Source organism: Chionomys nivalis, chromosome 15 (assembly GCF_950005125.1).
Source record: "Chionomys nivalis chromosome 15, mChiNiv1.1, whole genome shotgun sequence".
Lineage (NCBI taxonomy): Eukaryota > Metazoa > Chordata > Mammalia > Rodentia > Cricetidae > Chionomys > Chionomys nivalis.
The window spans coordinates 4,086,528-4,109,526 of NC_080100.1; the positions used below are offsets into that span (position 1 = coordinate 4,086,528).

Sequence of the window (22,999 nt, forward strand, 5' to 3'; positions counted from 1 at the left end):
TCATGACCTTACAAAAAGTGTTTCTGCAGACGTCATGTTAAAATCTAGGGGCTGGATTATACTATTATGACCATAACAAATATATCTGTACAGCTGTGAGAACAGACCTCCTCTTTTTAAAAAGTTTTGTTACACATCCTCCCCCTAAGCAGGCCCAGCATCACAAGGCGGGGAACTAGTTAACCAGAGCCTCACAGACTGCCTTACACGTACAGCCGCATGCCCTGCTTGACCCTCCCCCAGCCCACAGGTCCCCTGAAGGGAAGCAGAAGCCCCATGGTCAGGGGGTCCACCCACACTCCACAGCTGAGCAGCACTGCTCTATAGCACTTTCCAATACCATGAGCAGTCTGTTCTTCAGCACACGCCTGTAAGAGAGAGACTGGGAAATGGGAGCACCCAGCTGGATAGCTTTTCCTACCTACACACCTGAAAAAAATCATTGTTTTATGAACATAACGCTTGAGGGAATTAATAGGTGACTGTTCACAGGATACGCTGTTCTCAGAAATAATTACATGGAATGAGCCATGTAAAACTTAAGACTTTATTCTATCTAGTTGAAACTCATGAAAACAATTGCATTCTTACGCACCACATCTGAAAATGTGAAATATAAAACCCAGTTTTGTCTCATGATACTGTAACAGAACAGAGTACATAAGAAGAGAACGTCAAGTAGGATCCCAATCCCACGTCACATTTCAGCAAGGCTGTCTTCCTGCCTGCTTTCCCCAAAGAAAGAAGGGACCACCTAAGGGTCTGTGAGCTGCAGGACAGCTGGGCACAGCTCTGCTCCTCCAGTCCGTGTCCCACAAGGTCAAGAGGATGGGAGCTGGAGGTAGGCGCAAGGCCAGTTCACATGGCTGGAAGGCAGCGTCGGCAGGCACAGCTTCTCACTGATCAGTCCGGCAATTAAAGGGTGTGGGGTCTTCACACACTTAGGAGGGGGGGTGATCTTCCCCCCGAATGCTCCGGTACTTGGCCATGTCTTCTGGAAATACTTTAGAAAGTTCCTGAATCAGCAGGCTTTTAAATTTCTACAAACAAAAATAGCTATGTCAAAAAAAAATCCAGGTTATAGACAACATGGCCCCTCCAAGGAGCCCACAGTCCCCAGTGGGCCACCCGAAGGGATGCAGCCAATCACTGGAGTGTCTGCAGTTAAGGTGTTCCAGGGACAAGAGCGCTCTGGAAGGGGACCAGGCTTTAAGACGACTCCTTCCCTCCAGCCAGGTGCTCCCAGACAGAGGAGGTGACTTCCGCAGAGCTAACACTCAATGAAGCAGTTACTCACTGGAATCACACTGAGGTCACGCAAGTGTGCAAACACCTCCCGAAGCACGGGAAATACATCATCTACTGCAAACATCACAGTTCTCCGCCACTCCTGTCCTAACATTACTTCTACCCCAGTCTCAGAGCTGTCCAGTGTGCCTGCACCCCAAGCCTCCACTCTATGGGTCACAAGGTCAAAGTCAGGAAGACACACTCTGCTTCACTACAACGGAAAAAAGTTCTCACAAGTGTTAACTGATGCCCACTGGGGGCACACAGGCTACAAAAATGTGCCTTGAGGCTGCCATAGCTCTCAGGTAAGAGCAGGCACCCAGTGCCACAGGTGTACAGAGAAGATTAACCACACGGGCACCAGCAGTGAGCACTGCACTCTAGCAGCCCAAGGCGATGAACCCAAGACGCTGGTGGGACCAGAGGCCTTAGCCCCAAGGGCAGTCACTGTGTCCACAGAGGGGATTTCTGCTGTGTCCAGGAAGTCCTCAACCCAAGCTGATGGGAGACATGATGCATGGGCTCAATGCTTAGAGGACCAGCCCCACTTCTGCGGCCTATGGTCTGACAGAAGCCATGCTCACTCCTGCCCCTCAGCTAGAGCCTTCTGAGCACTGGGCACGCCTGCACTGGCCTGCACACAGGACACAGCACACACCAAGACTGGCTGATAATGGGCAGGGAGTGGGCAGTACAGGGCAGACGTGTGATGCTGGAACTTAACTATCAGACAGAGTGGACAGTGAGTAGAGAAAGAAAAATGGGCATTTGAGCCAGCACCCTGGGGAAATAAACTTTCAGGAAGGCCTGTGAGCCTCTCGGAGGAATATGACCAGGCCGACAACAGAACAAGACAGGGCCTGGAGGCTAGCAGGGAGCCCAGAAGACACTAAAGCATACGGTGCTCTCACTGCAGGCCACATAGTGCATCCGCTGGAGACCAGGCCAGGAAGGTCCAAACAGAAAAGCGAGCACTATCCGAACCACAGTTCAGTGACCTGAGAGAGAAAACTGCAGTTCACACTCAGGGCACAGCTCCCTGGTCGGGGCAAAGGGGCCAAGCTCTCTGTGGGGAGTGTCAGGGAGTTCCCTAGGGGTCTGACGGCAGATGCTGGAGACCACATAAACCTTCCTGGATCCTCCACCTGCAGCCCGCTGGCACAGAAAAGGCCTCCAGTCAGGGTCGATACAGAAGATGTCACCCAAGTAAGTCAAATGGGAAAGCCACACCGAAAGGCACGCTAGCCAGGGACACCACCAGACAAAATGTAAGAAGTTAATCTGTTTCCTTGCTCGTCACAGGGCTGTGGCTCAGTGACATTCAACATGACTATTACATATGCCAGAAGTCCCACTGTGTGGCAGTCATACAGCCCACAGAGACTAACAGCAAACTCCATCAGCCACGCTTACTCGCGACAGGCTGCCCTCCCGCAGTAAGCACGGCTGCCCTCCCGCAGTAAGCACGCTTACCTTCATTGTGTCAATCTTCCCCTTAACTTGCTCATTTTTGGCCAGAGCCCTCTCCAGGCACTCTTTGGTGTAGAGCTGGGGATTTCTACCTTGATCGATATATCTGCAAACAAGAACATCTCCGTCAACTCAGCTGACACACCTAACTTTTTTCTGCAAAGTAGGCAAGGACCAAAAAAAAAGTCCAGTAGGCACAGCTTCCAGTCTAGGAAGCAAGTCCTCAGATTTCTCCAAGCATGCACCTCTATTTCTAGCGCCCATGCGGCAAGAAATGATCACTAGGCACCCCTGACAGCACAAGCCATACCGCACCCCCTTACATCTGTGCAGCTCAGGTCTGTGACGTGGAGCCTGACTGCTCACACGCTGTGTGGGGAAGCTAACAGGAGTGGAGGGGCCACGGAAAGGACATCCAGCGTCCATTTGGTGGAGATGGTGTTCTCAATACACTGCCTTATACACACTCCAGTGACCTAATGCAGCACGGTGTTTCTCTCCAGCTACTGTAAGACAATACAACCACCCTGACAGTGTTAACATGTTTAGCCAAAATGCCACCATATCCTGATGTCATGAAATCCACTGCCCACCATATCCAGATTTTACCAAGGACAGACTACCTGGCTAGTTCTGTACAGTGGATAAATCCGAATCATTCAGCTACATTCAGGTTAATACTCATTAAATTGGCCTTTATGACAAATGGCCAAAATATCAATTTCTAGAATTTGCGTTTCAGTTTGGTGCTTTTGTAGTAATGTAAAAAAAGCAGCAGATTCTGGCGACTTTCTAAGCAAATGCATTTCAAACAGAAGACCATGAAAAGGTGCCATCGCATGTGTTAGGTAAGCAAGCTCCTCAACTGCGGGGTGGTTGCCATTTTCTAAGACCCAGAAGTTGAACTGCACAAAGGCAAACACTGGGCTGAAGGGGAGGTTATCTCATCCTTGCTCTGGACAGCCCATATGCCTATCAGAGTGCGCGAGCCAGGTCACGGGAGCCTATGTTCCTCTTCCTCCCAGTGCTCACAGCCCATTCGGGAAGGCGCTAAAGCACCTGCTCCTGGGAAATTGCGGGCCACTCTCCTCTCAGCCACTGCTGTGGCAGGTCTACAGGACTCTCTGGAAGATAAATGGCGCGCCACAGCCACCAAGACTGAGGGATTCCTCCTCCCAATAGGAGGGACCACCTCCCAGGTCCAGGTCACCACAGGAAGCTTCTTGAACAGACCAAATTATTTTCCAGATGTCTGTGGATATATTTTTTTATTTTGTGTTATAGCTCACACACAACTCTCATTTTGTTTGTTTTTGTTTTCAAGACAGGATTTCTCTGTGTAGCCCAGGCTGTCCTGGAACTCTCTGCAGACCAGACTGACCTCAAACTCACAAGAGCTGCCTGCCTCTGCCCCCTATGTGCTGGGATCAACCTGTCCACCACCACACCAAGCCACAGCTCTTTAATTCATAAATTAGGAGCTTTCTCTCCACTGAACTTCCCATTTCCATGTGACTCCATTTTCAACAACACAACCCTGGGGTGACACTTACCCTTTTTTAGCTTTGTTCACTACATGCCATGAGACAGACATTCCTGTCTGCTTCTCTTGCACGCCGCCCTCACACCCACATTCAGAGCCAGCAGAGACCCACAGCCATACTCACTCAAAGACTTCCAGAGGCACCATGATATCGTGCAGCTGCTGTCTGCACTTGTCTATGTCCTGTAAGCCCGTAACAATAAAGTTCCTGGGGAAAGAGCAGAGGGGTGTGCGGTTAGCTCCAACGACAGCACAGGCACAACCCACACACAGCACGGCTCACTGGGTTTCAAGTCGCGGTGGTTAAAATGGCAAGGTCGGGGACACTGGGGCAGATAACTGAGGAGACAGCAGGGTACGAGATAGCCACACTAATTAGATAAGAGAGAGACAGCCACAAAGACGGTCTCAGCAGGCTCGGGTCTAGGTAAGGCTCCAGTTTGCCTGCATCCCACAAAGCCCGCCCTGAGGAGAAGTGCAAAATATCACTGCCCTCTACTCTGGTAAACACCTAGCCTTGCCCTCAGCCCTAACAGACTCAGCTGTGGGTACTGTGGGTAAGAATGGCTTCCAGAGCAGTCTCCCATTCCAGAACGGGGACTAGGGGGATGGGGGATCAGAGCAGATTTCCAGGTCCAGACACTAGAGGCAGGCCTTGCCTTTCTGCTGAGCTGGTTATGTCTCCGCTGGGGGTGGCTCTCTTCTCCCAGCCTACTAGATGAACCTTGAATACCTGCTTGCTACACCTGCTCCCTCATGCTAACTTTGAACCAAGACAGCTGCAGTGGCTGCCTCCGAGGGAGTCAGGAGACCCCTGCCACCCGCAACAAGCTGCTGTGCAGCTCACACCTGAACCCTCAATTGCCACCAGATTCCGAGGACACCTCTGGACTTAATACCCTCAATAATCTTCCTTCTAAACTCAGGATGGAGGTGAAGAAAGAGCAAAGTTTTCGAGAACACATGTCATCTGAATGGCTTTCAGGGAAGGCAGCATGGAGCACCTTGAGTAGAAGACCCACAGTCTGCAAGCCAGAAACCCATCCCTCCTGGGCTGACCCTCCACCACCTAGCTGCACTATAAGGCAGTGAGGCCCGCTCTTAAATATTTTGTTTCCCTGTCCGGCATCCCAAAACCAGGCTGCATGACCACCACAAAGATATTGCTGGAAGAAAAAAATAAAATAAAATCAACCCTTTGTACCTTCTTCCACAGCCAAGCCTGTGCAGCAGGTGGCTCTGGGCCCTCGGGAGGGGCTTGCTCCTCTTTAACTTAGAGGAGTGGACTCAGCCTCTCCGGTGGGTGGGGTGGGATGGGGTGGGAGTGTAGTGCTCCCAGCCTCCCCGGTGGGATGGGGTGGGGGTGGGATGGAGTGGGGCTGGGGTGGGCTGAGGTGGGGTGGGGACGGAGTGGCTCCACCCTGCCCCGTAGGGTCACAGAAGTGACGGCATCTCCGGTGGAACTGGGTGCGGTGGACGAGGGTGGGATGCAGTGGGCGGAGGGGAGATGGGGGTGAGGGTGAGGTTCCAGCCTGCCCCGTAGGGTCACAGTGGTGCCGGCCTTCTTCCCCCACCCCCCGCAGTAAAGTCAGGACGGAGCTACCCCACCGTGGAGTCGGATGGAGCCGCAGCCCCAGCGCGGTCCACCGACCACACCATCTGGCCCTAGTGGGGTCCCCAGACCAGCGGCAGGGGCTCCGCACAGAGGAGCCGACGCCCGCCCCGCCTGCACTCACAGTTTCTGGCTGAGCCCCGCCTGGCTGCTGGGCTGGAAGTCGCTGACGATGATGCCGAGCTGCCGAATGTTCTCCACGAACTTCTCCAGGTGCTCCTCCAGGTGGTCGAACTTCTCCGCCATGGCCAGCTCCGCCCGCCCCTCCGCTTGCAGCTCCCAGCGACTCAAGCTCGGCCCCGCTCTCCGCTTCCGGCTTCCGGACGCCCACTTCCGTTTCCTCGGGGAGGGCGGGGTCTCCTCGGGGGCGGGGCCTAGCGCCGGGGGCGGAACGAGGCTGGAGTCCTTGGCCCGGAAACTGCTGGGAACGTCCATCGTGGGGGAAATCAATGGAGAAAACGCTACGGGTGTGTGTGTGTCAGGGGCGAGGAAAATACAGGGCGAGATTGAAAACTCCAAGCTGGTACCTTCAATGAAGAAAAACCAAGTCTCACCAGGAAAGGCAAGAAGGAGGCTAGAGTGAGGGAACTTAGTCACACAGACCCTGGTGTGTTCAAAATTCGAAAGCCTGGGAGATACAAGCAATTTTCTTTAAAAGATAAACATAAATCTGGGCCCAGTGAGATGGCTCCGTGGGTGAAGACACTTGCTGCTGAGTCTGACAGCCTGAATTTAGTCCCCAAGAGCCTACACTGTAGAAGAGAACAGACCCTATATATTACCCTCTGAGCTCCATACAAGTGTGCCTACGCACGACGTACACGGACACAAAATGTATCTAAATAGGAAAATCAAAATAAAACCATGCTTTTTAAAACTGGCTGGGAGGCGAGAATCTCTTTCCAAAAAAAAAAAAAAAAAAGCCTAAGTCCTGGCTGCTTTTCACGCTCACGTTTAAAATTAATCAAACATTAAAGAAAAATGATTTCAAACTTCCACAGACGCTTTGAGAAGCTAGAAAAGAAACATTTCCCAGCCCAATTTAAAGGGTGCTATGACTTTGATGTGAAAATCAGTCCTGAAGGGCTAGAAGCAAAAATCTAAGTCAATTGATCATTCAATCGTCGTGAAAAGAAGGGTCTAATGGGACGGAGGAACAGGGAGAAAGGGGGTGCAGAGGGGTGTATAAGGGCTATTAGTAGGGGTTCTCCAGACTAACAACTCAGAATGAATCTCTCTCCATATATATTTCATATACCTATGAAATATGTCTGTTCTCCTTTACATATTTCATATAGAGAGGGGGTCTTTATTAGAATGATCTACAGACGGCAGTCAAGCTAATCCAACAATGGCTGGCTGTGAGCAGAAAGAGCTCAGTGCACGAGACTAGCTGTCTTGCTGCTCTTCAGTATGCTGGAATCCCAGAGACTGCGCTAACGCCAGAGATGGAATGGAATGGATGTGTAGCACAGTTAATAAAAATCCAGAGAGACGAATTGGGGTTCAACCTGAAGGTCAGAAAAGCAAAACAGCCAGCCACTGACTCTTACCTGGACCTCAGTCCCAAATGGTGATCCTGCCTCCAGGAATCTCAGAAGGAGACTGTGAGTGAAAGCTGTCTCCTCCCATTCTATATTCCTCTCCAGGGCTGGGATCAAAGGCACTTACTGCCTGGTTTCTGTGGCAACTAGTGTGGCTACTGAGATTAAAGGTGTGCACCACTGGGATTAAAGGTATGCACCTCCCAGTTTCTATGGCAACCAGTGTGACTGCTGGGATTAAAGGTGTGTGTCATTATGGCTACTGGGATTAAAGGTGTGTGTTATCACTGCCTGGTCTGTAAGGCTGACAAGTGGGGCTGTTTTACTCTCTGATCTTCAGGCAGGCTTTATTTATTAAAATACAAATGAAATGCCACTACATGGATGTCCTAGCAAGGTAAGAGCAAGCTGTCAAAGAGAAAACATGGGTCCTTATACAGGCTTCCAGCAGGTGTGGACCAGATTAAAGTTATATCCTCCTGCCTCCAGATCCAGATCAAAGACATCTGTCTCTTCCTGCCTTAAAGATCTGGGCTACAAGTGGAGTCACCCACTTCAAATCAAACAAACAAATCCTCCCTGGTGAGCCCTCCACCTCTGTATTCCAGTTAATTACAAATGGAGTCAAGCTGACAACCAAGAACAGTGAGCACAGTTCTCTAGATGCCCTGAACTGATACACTGAATGCACATGTATTTATTTTTGTATATGGAGGGTGATATTAGACTGGCTGACAGGGTGTGGTCTAGGTAGTACAACATTAGCTGTCTCATGGTGGAAAGGCTGAGAATCTGGTAGTTATTCAGTCCACAGGGATGCAGGTCTCTGCTGTCTCGATCTATTGCTAGGGTACTGGGGGATTCCTGGAGAGCCCCCAGACCTTGAGGAGGCTGGACTTAGTGCAGGCTCCAGCAACGGGAGAGACGAACTTGCCAGAGAGAGTGAGGGGGAACAAGCAAAAAGCAGTTTCTTTCTTCCATGTTATATTATATGAGCGGTCACCAGTGGGTGTGGCCCAGATTTAGAGTGCTTTAAATGTTTCGATTAAGAGACTACCTCTGGGCAGGGGGGCCCACACCTGTAATCCCAGCACTTGGGAGGCAGAGGCAGTTATATCTCTCTGAGTTTGAGACCAATCCCGGTATAAGTAGAGAGTTTCAGGACAGTCGGAGCTACATAGCAAAACCCTGTCTCAAAAAGGAAGGTAGGAAAGGAAAGAAAATCCATCAGCAGAGTGCCCAACAACTTGGGTTTTCATTTATTTCAAAAGGAGCCAAGTTGACAATGGAGTCTACTCATCACAAGTTCACCCCCTGTCAACTTGACACATCATCACATCTCTTCATGTCGTGTTTACTTTATAAAACAATAACTAGGTCATAATTCTAACATGATATATTGTCCCATGTACAACTGTAAACATATTACATATGTCATAATATGTCACAATGTCCCTTAATGTTTCATAACTTAAATGTGACAGTATACATTTACAACATTTGACCACTGATATTATCTCAAATGACATTATGTCACATGATAGCAAAATAGAGGAAAGAAAACACAAATGTTGGCTTAATAGGTGTGCATGTGTGCCTAAACATGTTCACTGGGCAATGGCAGTCTTAGCAGGGGAAACATGCTCTCCACAGGCCATCCTATCTACTTGGTTACTGAACTCCTCCTCAGCTGAAGTCACCATTTGATGATCATCCCACATGGGGCACAATATCTCCACATCCTTCGTCATTTGGAGAGAACAATCCCCATGCTTGTCCAGATAGCCTTCGCACCAGTTTTCCAATCATGGCCCTGACCATCCAGCCAATACACTGGCTACAGCCTATGCATCAGTAAAGAACTGCTCCTCTGGCCGTTTCTCCTTCCAAACAAAACGTAGCCCGTGTATAGCCGCCAAGGTTCTGCCTGCTGTAAGAATTTCCAATCACATGTCTTTCAGGATTGTCCCAGAAGGAGGCTCTAATGCTGCAACTGTTCACTTCTAAGTTGGTGCCTGCATATAGTGTAGAACCATCAATAAACCAGGCCCTATTCTCTGTTTCTCGGTCAATGGATCACAAGCCATAGCACATAAAGCTGTAGGTTCATGCTTTGGAGTAGAAGATGTTGTAACAAGAGTAGAAGCCATGAGCACTTGAGCAACGTCTTTATGTAACTGGTTTGTGCCCTCCAGATCACATATGTGCCACTTCCATTTGATAAATGTCCAGCTATAAGGATTCCATGATAAATGTCCATCATGGATCAGCTCATGATGGGCAGTTCAGATCACATGGTAACTGTCAAAGGAAGAATAGTTGTCTGCAGATGATGCCAGAGCCTTGCTCCAAAACTCCCAACGGTCTCCTCAGTGATTCACCTATAGGGCTCTTCAAACGGCTCCAAACAGCATCCATATCTACCACGGACACCTCAAGTACCGTTGGGTCTGCTGGACAGTGTGGTCCAAATGACTTAGCTGCCTACACATCAACCTGGATGTGTGGAGGAGTCTTCTCCTGTTCCAGGCCCTGCACAAGACTAGCACCTTTCCAAACCACTCCATAAATGAGCTGAGGTAATGCACTCAAGAGGGAATGTTCTGCCTCCAGTGTTCACACAGACCCACTAAGCATTGGGTGTCTTTCTTGGCAGTGAAGGAGCCAGGTGCAATTACTTCTCCTTCACCTTTAAAGGAATATATCTGCATGCCCACAGCAGTGGTCTCCTAGAAACGTGCCTGAGGTAGAAGGCATTTGGATTTTGATTGTGTTTCAGTCTTCTGATGTACCTAACCTTTAGCAGCAAGTTCAAAGTGGTTGTTACCGCCTGCTCACTTGATCCAGCCAGCAATGTCATCAATAAAGTGGACCAATGTGATATTTTGTGGAAGAGACAGATCAAGATCCCTTTGAACTAAGTTACGACACAAGGCTGGAGAGTTAATACACCCTTGAGATAAAATGGTGAAGATGTCCTGCTGGCCGTGTGGGCTGAAAGCAAATTTGTAGCTATCACAGGGCAGTGGAGGGGGATTATGCTTAATATACAATATATCCTTGTATGGAAACTGTAAGTAACTGAAAGCAGTTGCAGAAATATGAGACAAATCGCTGCATAGCGAACATCTCCCAGACTTCGTGATTTGTAGCCTGTTTTAGTTTTGCTCCCACACCTGAGATGGGGGCTTTGTGTGGCAGTCACAGCCGGCTCTGCCACACGTGGTTTCAGCAGAGCTGGTGTCACTGCAGGTCACAGGACTTACATTCCAGTGTTGCCACGTTAGTAGATGTTAGCTGAGCCTCAGACTGAAGACTGTGGGTCTCCTGCGGGCAGATGTCCCTGTTGGAAGTGGGGCATTCTCACCTCACTGTGTTTGGATACCAGAGCGTTCTGCTCCAGAAAAACAGATAGGAGCCTCGCCCACCTATTATGACCTCAGCTTCGAAGTACTGCCACAGCTCATCCGGAATCCCAGGAAGAGAGCATCCACTCAGAATCTCAGTGGAATAAAGAGAAAATGAATGTATTGGAAGAGCAGGAGCAGGGGATCTTCTGGAGTCCTGCTTACAAAATAAAGCCTGTAATTTATCACATTTGGGGAAAGAAGTAAATCATCCAATGGTGTTTTCCTAGGGCTATGTAAATAATCTAATATCAGAAAAATTACTTCTGTAACTAGAGTATTCAAGAAATTTAAAAAATCTCTCGAGGGCTGGAGAGATGGCTCAGTGGTTAAGAGCACTGCCTGCTCTTCCAAAGGTCCTGAGTTCAATTCCCGGCAACCACATGGTGGCTCACAACCATCTGGAATGAGGTCTGGTGTCCTCTTCTGACCTGCAGACATACACACAGACAGAATATTGTATACATAATAAATAAATATTTTTAAGAAAATATCAATATTTTTAAATAGATAAATTTCAATTATATTTATGGGTTCTTTAATTAAAGAAATGCTTTAAAAGAGAAAGTGGGCATTTTCTAAGCCTGACAGCTACAAAAACCTTTACAAGATACCAGGCTTTTCTAAAATACTAAACTCGTAATGCCTCCTGTCCTGTTACTACGGCTCCTGGGTGTTTATCTGGATACGAAGGGCTAGCTCTGTGGTGGCCTCAGTCACAGCGGGAGCCTCAGCTCTGTGCTCCTGGAGGAGGCCTACTGAGACACCGGGAGAGCTGGAAAATAATCAAGGTTTATGTTAGCAGGTAAGAAAGTAAAAGGATGGAGTATAGACAGAGCAGAGCCATAACAGCCACGGCCTGCTCTCTTAACTGGACACCCCAGTCTGGTCTGCCATTTCTCCTCCTCTTGGCCCCCCCTTGAGGCGGTCTGAGATGATCCCCCTAAAAGAGGCAGTGACTTCCTTAGAAACCATCTTTACCCACAATTCAGTTTGCTACAGCTAGATACATTCGCTATTGGATTGGGAACAAAGGCATAACCACAGAATTGAGAGGTTAACTAGGGGAAAGGGCAGAGATGCTTGCCCATATTCCTCAGGAGGGGCTTGGAAGCCAGCTGAAGCCGACTGACTTTTCTGTTTTCCCCAGAATTCAGTCCCTCATATCCCAGCTTTGCTACCTCTTAGGCACTTGTAAGCCCGTCTGTTTACTGTCCTCTGGACTTGGCTGTGTTAACTATAGTCATTTAACCTTAACATTTCCTTATACTATAGTAATACCATAGTGCTCTGGTCAGGATATAGTTTGACTCCAAAAGTCTATATGTTGTTCCTAATATGGTGTTACTGAGGTGACTGAAGCTGTGGGACCAAGGGTAAGATAAGCAGGACAGGGTTTCCACTCTTACCTATGGGCTAACGGGCTAAAACTCAGGCTGCTGAGCCACTCCCATGGGGGGGGGGGTTCTCAATCAGATCATTCGAAGAAGGGAAGCCCGTTCTAACCTGAACCATACCTTCAGGTGGCAGCCCCACCTAAGAGGACATGGGAGGAGGAGGCTGATTTCTCCATGATTGCCCTCCTTCTCATCAGCAAGTTCATCTGTCCTGCTGCTGTGGCCTGTATCCAATCCAGCATTGTCAGGATTCCAGTGTCGACTGAAAACCATCATCCCTGCAGGAATCCTCCAGGACTTCATTAGCAGACAGTGACTGCAGAGACACACAGCCTCCCGGACAGAAGTTATCAGATTCCCAGGCTCTCCATCTTTGCCTTTCCAATGGGAGACAGTTACAGTTGGACGACCCAGGCCATAGCCTGAACGCCAGTCTAATAAATCCCCGAGTCCATAGCACTCTCCTTGTGTGTGTATGTCTGTGTCCAAATTTCCTCTTTTTATGAGCACATTATTCATATTGAACATGCTCACACTGATTATGCTTATGGTATTTCCTGGGGAAAGATGTCACATTCTGAGTTGCTGGGGTTGGGATTGAAAGGAAAAGTATTGGCTAAGGATCCCCAAGGCCAAGTTCTCCACACAAAGGAGATTTATTTTCCCCAGAGGGACAGAGTGCCATGCACACCGCGCCCCCGTGTCTGCGCTCTGTGCGCTGGCACCAAGTTACCGAGCTTCGGGCAAGGGGGCTGGAGGTTAAAATACACAGACACACACACAGAGACACGGGTCATCTTTGAATTCCCCAAGAATGCCCCCTTTATTGTGTTCAGGGGCAGATTATATAGAGATAGCCACGCCCCAGCCAAACCCACCAGAAACCACTCTCCTGCCATCAGGAACTCCTGAAGGTCTCGTGCTCAGAGCAGCTGTAGGCACTCAGATCAGGGGAAAACAAGTTGTTTACAAGAAATTCAGGATCTGGGGTCTCACTGCTCCCGACATCTCCCCCCTAAATTTTGTATAAAGCAGAAGACCCTCCTGTCCACACAGCCTTTTGGTCTCTACTGCACTAGATTCACTTTGGCCAGCACTCTATTGAACCTGTGCTCAGGAGAGAGTGGCAGCATCTCCTCAGGAGAATACTGGCTTTTAGGGAACACAAGAGAGCAACTTAAGTCTGTAAGACAGGTAGATTCAAGTATCCCAGAGACTGTTGGTTCCTCATACTATTTCCCACACACCCTCTTCCCCTCAAGTGAACAGAGGTGTGTGACTATATCTGACTCGGGACTTTTAGGAGTGGCTTTGCCATGACCCCAGGAGCGGTCAGAAACCACTGCTCCTTCAGCAGTCCCCTAAATAACATACCCCAGCTGCCATACCCCCGCGGCACATTCATTCACATTGATTGGACAGGTTAATTAGGTAAGCCAAAGGGAGCTTTTGATTGCTGGATTTCAATATTTTGATAGCTGGACCTTGGTTGTCAACCTCAGGAAGAGGAAGTGGCAAAATAAAGGAATAGATCTTGGGGGTTAGCTTCAGGAATATAATCCAGCAGTTTTAGTGAGGCGGAGGGGACGGGGAGAAAGGCAAGGCCTGCCAGAGCCCTGTGCTCAAGTGGGCCAGTGTCATGTCAGGGACACCGGCAGGTCTAACCCCGCCTCTTTTCTTCAGACACTGCCACTTGTCTGGACAGTGACCACATGACAGATTACTTTTGTCTAGCCATGTGGGGATAATGTGGTACCCATCTGACATTGTTGTGGTTTGTAATTCTCCATCATCTCTAGTCACCATTCCTATCTGTTTCCCCTCTACTCTTTCCCTAGTGATAGTGGCAAGCCCAAGAACAGAAATTCAAGGTTTAAAGTCCAACTTTTAGGCCAGAGACTGAGATACGGCAGACGCAGGGGTTCTGAGTACTCCTGAAGCAGTTCTGGTGTGGGACATCCTTCTGTACACTGCAAATATGTGTTGCTTTTATTGACTGATGAATACAGCTGTTTCAGTCAATGACCAGGAAAAATAGAGCTAGGAGGTAAATCCAAACAAAGATGCAGAGAGAAGAAGGCGGAGTCAGAAGACACTATGTAGCTGCCGGAGTAACATGCTGAAGCATCACCAGTAAGCCACAGCCTCATGGCAATGCACAGATTAATAAAAATGGGTTAATTTAATTGTGAGAGCTAGTCAGTAATAACCCTGAGCTATTGACCAAACAATTGTAATTGATATTAAGACTCTCAGAGTGTTATTTTATAATTAGCTGCAGGGATCCATGAGTGGAAAAGAAACCAGCCCAGGGGGACCAGTGGTACAAAGAAAAACATTCAACTATCCAGTGTCTTACAACTTGTCCAAAATTACAGCCCCAGTGACTGCAGTTCTCTGCTGAGGTCATAGTGTGTGAAAACCACTCAAGCCAGCATCAGCTTCCCCGTTCTGTACTTAGCCATGAAGCAAGGGCTGCTTTCTTGTTGTGAAGCATGCTTGATACTGTTGATTTGTCTGTGAGAAACACCTTAGAAATTGAACAGGGTGGACATGAGGTGGTTTGAATGGTATCTTCTCTATAGTTTTAGACATTGGGACACTTGGTTCCAGTTGGCAGCACTGTTTGGGGAGGACAAGGAGGTGTGGTTTCTCTGAAGGAATTATATCACTGGGGATGGGCTGTTTGCTCCCAGTTTACTCTCTGCTTCCTGTTGGTTCCAGTTGTCACCTCTCGGCTTACAGATCCAGCCACCACACTTCCACCCTGACCTCATGGACATTCATGCCTCTAGATCTGTGAGCCCAATCAGACTCTTCCTTCTGTAAAGTAGCTTCAACCGTGGCATTTTACCACAGCAAGAGAAAAGTGGCTAACAAAGGGTTGCAAAGGTAAATAAAACTCAGGATGGAAAATACCAGTAAATCAAAAGGGATGCTGGACTCTGGAGCTCAACCCAAGGAGGATCAAGATCATGATGGGGAAAACCACAGAGACAGCTGAACTTGACTGGACCCTCTGAATGTGGTGACAGTTATGTGGCTTCATCTGTTGAGGAGAGCCTGGTGGTGGGACCAGGATTTATCCCGGGTTTATGAACTGGCTTTTTGGAGCCCATTCCCTATGTGGGATACCTTGCTCAACCTTGATACGGGGGTAGGGGGGGTTGGTCCTGCCTCAACTTCGTCTGCTAGACTTTGTTGATGCCCCAGTGGAGGCTTTAGCCTCTCTGAGGAGAGGATTGACAACAGGCATGCTGGGAGCATGGTGCTCATAGGAACCTCTTGTCCTGGCCTGACACAGCCTTGTCACCCTGCTGTGCTTCCGAAGTTCCCAGGAGCTGCCCCTGGGACAAGTCTTCACACTGAACTCCCTGGTCGTGGAATCTGAGGATGAAGTGTTTCTCTTTTCTCTATTCATGTAATGACTATGGCTCTCTCAGCACCCTCAGCCCTCACTCTTGTGGGTGGGAACATTCCTGCTATTCATCCTAAGTTATTCTAAGAACAGTTTCAGTTTAGTTCTACCAAGAAAGAGGGTGAAGCAGCTGGTTTCCGCCTTTCATTGTGAATTCTCAACACATTAGCAGCTCCGGCAGAACGGGAGGTTTGTAACACTGTGATGGCGGTGATGATAGTGATGGTAATGATGGTGGTGGTGATGATGGTGATGGTGATGATGATGATGGTAATGATGGTGATGATGATGATGGTGATGATGATGATGATGGCAATGATGGCAATAGTGGTGATGATGAGGGTGACGATGGCAATGATGGTGACGATGATGATGGTAATGATGGTGATGATGATTGTGATGATGGTGATGGTGATGGCAATGTTGATGATGATGATGGTGGTGATGACAGTGGTGATGGTGATGATGGTGGTGATGATGGTGGTGATGGTGATTGTGATGATGGTGATGGTGATGGCAGTGATGGCAATGATGATTATGGTGATGGTGATGATGATGATGGTGGTGATGGTGATGATGGTGGTGATGATGATGGTAATGATGGTGATGATGGTGATGATGATGATGATGATAATGGTGATGTGATAGCAGTAATGAAAAGATTACACTGTTGACAATCTGACACTTTTAGCATACTATAAGATCATCTCACTTATTCTTTGTATCTCCAAGATGCAGCAATTATAACATGAATCTCTCATGTGCAAATCTAAACACAGAATTTGAAGATCAAATTATTTAGATGATGGAGGGCATTTTGGGATTTTGGGGGAAGTTTTATTGTTTTTATTGAGCTATATATTTTTCTCCTCTCCCCTCATTTCTATGGAGAGTATTTTTTGTTTTGGGGGTTGGTTTTTTATTGTTTTTATTGAGCTATATATTTTTCTCCTCTCCCCCTCTTCCTTGGAGAGTATTTTCAACCATGTGCCGCATCAATACACAAACACACAAGTGCGTTAGGTACCAGGTCATGCGTGCAGGTCCCATGAAAGCACTCAATTTATTCAATATAAATAGAAATCACATCCTGTTTTTTATACACTGAGAGCACTGGGAGCGAGACTTTGCTTTTATTTTTTATTTTTACATGTAGTATCTGTAGCTCTGCCTTGAATTCTGCATAACAGTGCTCATGTGAGAAAGACGTAAAGAGAAAACTAAGACTATGCCGGGAGAGCTGGCTGAGTGGTTCGCATGTCAATTGGCAAACAAAGTGCACAACTGACCTGCACTATCGAGTTCTCGCTAAAACCTTGTCATAATTTCAAAAGAGACAACAGAATGCATTGCAGAAATAGAGACATGGTGAAAAATTATGAACACATAGGACAAACGTTTTTAGACTCCATGGCAGTGTTTATCCTCAAGGGTCTTAAGCATGATGCTTAAGCCCTGGTACTTCCTGGTTCTTTGCAAAACTAAATGCCACTCAAGCCGAGGTCTGAGTTTGCTCTTCTTATTGTGATGGACCAGAAGGCAAAGCCGAAGTGTGCAGAAAGTCGTGGCACACGTGGACCAGGACATCTGCTGTGGTTCCATCACTGAAGATAGCTAGCTGGGAATCCTCCAGCAATGAGCTGCTCAAAACCTGTGAGGTTGCGTTTTGTGGTTTTTTTTTTTCCCAGAAAACAAAGTAGAAATGACACAGAAGGTGGAAACTCAGAGGGACCATGAAGAATGTCTGTACAACTTAGAATAGAGGCGTGGTTCTGATGTGCAGGAGAGAAGTTCCCTCCCTGACCTCGCAGAAGGTGGCTGCAGTTGAGTTGATCCAGCCCCTCAAGAAGCACATTCAAAGATGGGTTTCAGCATACAGCCACTCTTAGAAAAAGCAAGCATGAGAGAAGATAAATAGGGAACAAAACATTATAAGGAGATGGAAACACTATCAGGAGACAGAGACACCATGAGGCCACTATGCTGTGATCCCAGAAAAGGAGCCTGGGAAAGGAGGGACCTGGAAACAGGGTCCACTGCAGAGATGAACTAAACGCTAGGGTCCCTCAAACACAAGCACCCACCCCCAGCAGTCAGTCCCAGAGTTCCCAGAAATAAAAAGCCCTGTCTCTCCATACACAAAGACATTGATTGGAAACAGGTGGGAGGAGAAAAAAATCCCAGCTGGCTTCATAAAAGAATACTGGAGTTCCTGGGGCATGTGAAAGGTGCACTGTCATGCATGCCGTACTAGAACAAGCAGCAACACGGGTGAAGATGATCGTTTTAAGCTGGGAAGTAATAAATGAGGTGAGACACGTGACCTTCTGGTCACAGAATTTGTCCCGTGTTGCAAACTCAACATCTGTGACTATTATCATTTATTTTTAAACAGAGTCTCACACAGCCCCATATGCCCTTGAACTCACAGTACCACTGAGGACAACGTCACACTTCTGATCCTCTGCCTGCACTTCCCGAGTGCTGGGATCACAGGTGGACACCACAGTGCTTGGTTTACACAGAGGTGGGACTTACACCCAGAACATGTGTATGCCGGGCGGCTACCCTACCACCTAAGCTCCACTCCCATATCATCTTGAATATTATTCCAGAGGGACTATTGCTGACTCAGTCGCTCTCTACAAGTCTCCCTGAGAGTGCTTCACCTTTTGCTACTCAGATCGGCTCTGTGAAGATGCTCCCTAAATGGGAGGACACACGATGGGAGCAGCAGCTTCCTGAGTGTTGCCTTACTTGAGAACCCAATACTTGAGCTGCTGAGATGCTGCCCTGAGATGTCCCTTGGATGTCCCATCCTGATGCTGCTCTGAGGGTATCCCAAACAGCAGTGCCCTGTCCCTGTTCGTCCAGATCCTCCCTGGGGGACGACTGCTCCTCCATCACTAATGAAAGAGTTTCTGCACCACTTTGGGCAAGCACAAAGCCAGCCAGGATGACTCATTCAGCCCAGCCTTTGGCAGGAGACACCTTGAAATCATGCTCAGTCACTGCCACCTTTAAAGTGCGTGTCCCAAAGGACTGGTGGGAGACCTGGTGGCATAGAGCTTGCCCTGGGAGCGTTGGCAGACTCAGTCCATTATCCCGACTCCTATAGGGCAGGAGTCTGGCAGGAAGTCTTATTCACAGACTCCTGGAAGAGATCTGGGCCTGGGACACTCCCTGTAGCCAGGACTGAAAGATGGAAAATTGAGCAGATGTGGTGCCCAGGGATCCCATAGCACAGGATTAGCCAGACCTGCAGAGCCACCAGACAGGCCCTGAGGCAGGGTGGGGTGGCTTAGATGTGGAATTTCTCTATTTCTTTAAACTAAATTATCAGTTTTTGTCCTAGGGAAAAGGACTGAACTTGGGAAGAAGGGGGCAAGGAGGTGTTTGCCAGAGTTCCTGTTTTGCAATCATTGATATTCCACTGGGAAATGGGTAAGTGGTATCTCTCTCCTCAGAGGAGAGGAACAACAGTTGCTGTCAAGAATCTGCTGCTATACAACCCTGGAAACATGACAGGACCAAGGAAGAAGGGCACTTGAGACAGGGCGTTATCACAGGTGCAGGTGGCTCTCAGCGTGGCAAGTCAGGTGCCTGTTCTTTCCTGACCACCACACGGAGGCTGGAAGCTGGTCCAGACCCTGAGGGACATCTCCCAGCCAAGCAGTGTGCCCTGTGTCCTTGCTAGTCACATGTACCCTCTGCTTATCTCTGGAGACTTGGAACAGAAATGCCCAGAAAACAGAAAACAGTCACTGCAGAATCTAGGTGTGCTTCCTAAGATCTTCTCATTGCCACCTTCACCTCCACAAAGATCCCTGCGGCTCCCATGCCAGGGCCTTGGGAGCAAACCTAACAGAGGGAAGGAAGGGGTAAGAGCAAATTGCACAAGGGAAAGAAGGGGCTATAATAGGCAATTCAACAAGGAAGACATGAAAGGCGGAGATCAGCAACTGAGTTGTGCAGGGCCCTGGGATCCACCCACAGCACTGAAAACTTGAACTATAATTAAAGACAGCATTATAGGAGACCCCACTCTCCTATATCTCTTGGCCTCCTCAATGAGGGCTAACATCATTCTTGATGAGCAGAAACAGGACAGTTGTTCTTACTACTGTGGTTCTGGGGGAAAGTTTAGAGGCTCCCGAGGCCACTGACTACATGTACAGCAGTATATGTAGTACAACACACATGTACTTTTTCTCATAAGTGCTGAAGTTGAAGTGAGTCTTACAGGACAAAAATCAGGTTGTCTTCAGAAGCCCTCAAAGTAGGATCTGGCCTGTGACTCTTCCAACTGTGGAGGTCACCTGTGTTTGGTGGGCCTCTCTGCGATCCTCACATCATCCGGACTCTGAACTGTCCCAGCACCCTTCCCTGAATCTGTATTCTCTACGCCACTCATGTATAAGAACGTGATTGTTTGGACCCCTGAATATTAAAATAATACCTCTGTCATCAGGACACCTGATGAGCAGTCTTCTTCCTTCCCTGTGTTAACTTCCTGACTGTGGGTACAGCACAGCAAGGTTCTAGAGAGAACAAGTTTGCCAGACTGTGGTGGCATATGCCTTTAATCCCAGCACCTGGGAGGCCGAGACAGGTGGATCTCTTTGAGTTCAAGGCCAGCCTGGTGTACAGAGTTCCACGACAGCGAGGGTTGTTACACAGAGAAACCCTGTCTCGAAAGAACAAACAAAAAAGTTCAGCTTCTCATGCATATTCTCTCTCTCTCTCTCTCTCTCTCTCTCTCTCTCCTTCCCCCACCCATCTCTCACCTTGTGGTGCCTTCCACCATGTACCATGAAGCAAGTTGGGGCCTCACACTAGGAAATCTGCTGTGTTTCCTTGAAATGGCAGGGACGCTTCATCCACGATACGTCAACAATATGGCTACCTAAACAAGACCTAAACAAGGATAGCACCAATAGGCTAACATGGAAGGGAGGAATCTCACAGGGCCTCACCTATAGATGCAGAACTACAGGAAACTCAGGACTATCAGGAACGGGAAAAATAATCTCCCCCATGGAAGAGCCCCCTAATTAATTTTTCAATACCAAGTAGTCAGCTCTGAAATCATACACATAAGCCACACTTAGTGTACTGAGCAGTGTGTGTGTGTGTGTGTGAGTGAGTGTGCATCTAAATGAACCCTAAAAATGCAATGCAGTGCCCTCAACATATATGTATATATTTAACAACAATAATTAAAGAAAAATGCGTAATTCTGAAAGAGAGAGTGGGGGGATTCCTGGGCATAACTGGAGGGACGAAAGGAAGGGGAAATGATATGATTATATTTCAATTTAAAAAATAGTTAAAAGACCAAAACATCAGAAAAGGAGCCCTCACAGGATGCCAACCCCTTCATCTTGTTTGCATGCTCTCAGGAGCCACGAGCCACAGAAACTTCTGCTCATGGGAGCTCACTCGTTCTGGGATATTCTGTTACAGCAACAGAAAAGGACGCACTGCTGCATCCGGAATAAAGGGAATAATAAGCCGTAAAATGAGGAGACTTCCTGCAGTGCTGTATTTACTGATCCCCCTTTTCTCAGCAACAACCAGCCTTAGCTTGTCACTGGCCCCTGACTGGGTCAGGTGTGGCTGAGCTCAGCTCAGCTTGGCCTGTCTTGTGTTTCCTCACACAGAACCCTAGCTGAAAGGACAGCCACACTCTGGGGCATGCTGGGCCTACAGCGGGATGCAGGAGTTGGGGGGCCAGGTCAAAGGGTCACATGCAAAGCTCTGCTCAGCCAGAAAAATGTGTGCTCACTCCCATTCAAAACCTGGGGTGTGTTAACCTGTGCGGCGGTGCTGAGACATTGACAGTAAGGGTGACCGTTTTTCTGATGCAGACACGGGGAAAGGACCAGAACAAAGCTGTAATCATTACTCTCCTGTTGCGGTCTCCTGGGTGCCGGCTCTGGCTTATTTGCTGGAAGTTGGAAGGACCTGTCTCCCACCCAGAAGAGTTCCCCCCCCCGACCCTGATTCTATCTGGGTGTCACTCAGTTGTGCATTGGTTCCCAGGAGCAAGTGATCCATGTTGGCTAATATGAGCAGCTTTGCAGCAGGACAGACACGTGTGAAGACACTTGACTCCTGGAGCATAGATGGGGGTGGTGGTGGGAGATACATCCTAACTACAGCCCTAGGGCAGCAATGGGTAGGGTGACTGGCACTTCCTCTCCGCCTTGTCACCTACAATTGGGACAACTAAGGCAGCTTAACGTCACAGTCCCCAGAAGGCTCCTCTGAAAACTGGCAAAATGCCACATAGAATGATGGCAAGCATCCCTAGTGATCAGACACACATTCTTGCACACAGAAACCCAAATACTAGCAAAACTGCAGTCCTAAGGGCCTGACCACTCTCTCAGTCCAGAATCAGACCAGATCTCCACCCAGATTAGCTCTGACCTTCAGGGCAAACAGTGTGTGACCTTATGTGGTTTCCTGGGTTAGCACTGACCTTCAGGGCAAACAGTGTGTAACCTTATGTGATTTCCTGGGTTATCGCTGACCTCCAGGGCAAACAGTGTGTAAACTTACACGGTTTCCCAGGTTAGCACTGACCCTCAGGGCAAACAGTGTGTGAACTTACAAGGTCCTCGCTCACTCTTTTTTTTAATTTCCTTTTTCAATGCCAGGTATTGAACCCCAGACCTTGTCCATGCCTGTCAAGTGCTCTGCCAGTAAGCTATGCCCCAACTCTTTATACAGTTCTATTTGAAAAGTAGAAGTAACGAGAAAGAGTAATAATTTATAGTCACATAGGAGAGCTTCTGGTGTTTTCTTGCCAAAATAGGTGACATCAGATAGCAGTGATTTTTGTGTACATTTTCAAAATGGGAACTGGAAATTTTGAATGTTATGTGATAAAGAAATGATCATTGGTTTTAGAGATGGGGAATTTGCTCCAATTTAGGCATTGCTAAATGTATGTATTGTACGGAAATGCCACATGGTATACACTAGGCAAACATACAGCTTTTCATAAACATTTGAATAAAATAAACACAATTAAACACTCAAAATAAGAACACTTTTGATCACTGTGTGCTTCCCTGAGCCAAATGCAATATTTTGTCTATGCGACAATTTACCAAGGTGCCTCAGAGAGCACATGTGAATTTGTGTGTTCGTGAATGTGTGTGCATTTGTGAGTAACCGTGTGTGTGTGTGTCTGTGTGTATGTATTTCAGCATCTCTGTGTGTTTGCATTCCCAGTTGCATCACAATAATCCGAAGGCCTATCTTCTTTTCTTCTCCTCCACCTTCCCATGCTGACCTTGAGGCAGCT

The 22,999-nt window shown here is 48.0% G+C and overlaps 1 protein-coding gene across 1 annotated transcript; it reads right to left on the minus strand.

Moving 5' to 3' along the window:
- Positions 1 to 529: 529 nt before the first annotated feature.
- Positions 530 to 6,226, minus strand: Med10 (mediator complex subunit 10). The gene is made up of 4 exons (XM_057789870.1): positions 6,040 to 6,226; positions 4,428 to 4,511; positions 2,764 to 2,866; positions 530 to 1,040 (listed from the first exon to the last, which is right to left on the minus strand). Exons 1-4 carry the CDS (start codon positions 6,159 to 6,161, stop codon positions 942 to 944), a joined length of 408 nt encoding a protein of 135 aa, XP_057645853.1. The 5' UTR covers positions 6,162 to 6,226; the 3' UTR covers positions 530 to 941.
- Between the last annotated feature and the right edge of the window lie 16,773 nt (positions 6,227 to 22,999).

Excerpts from the sequence above, each read along its gene's own strand:
- Med10 (XM_057789870.1), bottom strand. The coding sequence starts at position 6,161 with ATGGCGGAGAAGTTCGACCACCTGGAGGAGCACCTGGAGAAGTTCGTG. Across the intron at positions 4,512-6,039 it reads GCGGGGCTCAGCCAGAAACT|GAACTTTATTGTTACGGGCT; the intron begins GTGAGTGCAGGC and ends CTCTTTCCCCAG. Across the intron at positions 2,867-4,427 it reads GTGCCTCTGGAAGTCTTTGA|ATATATCGATCAAGGTAGAA; the intron begins GTGAGTATGGCT and ends TCTTGTTTGCAG.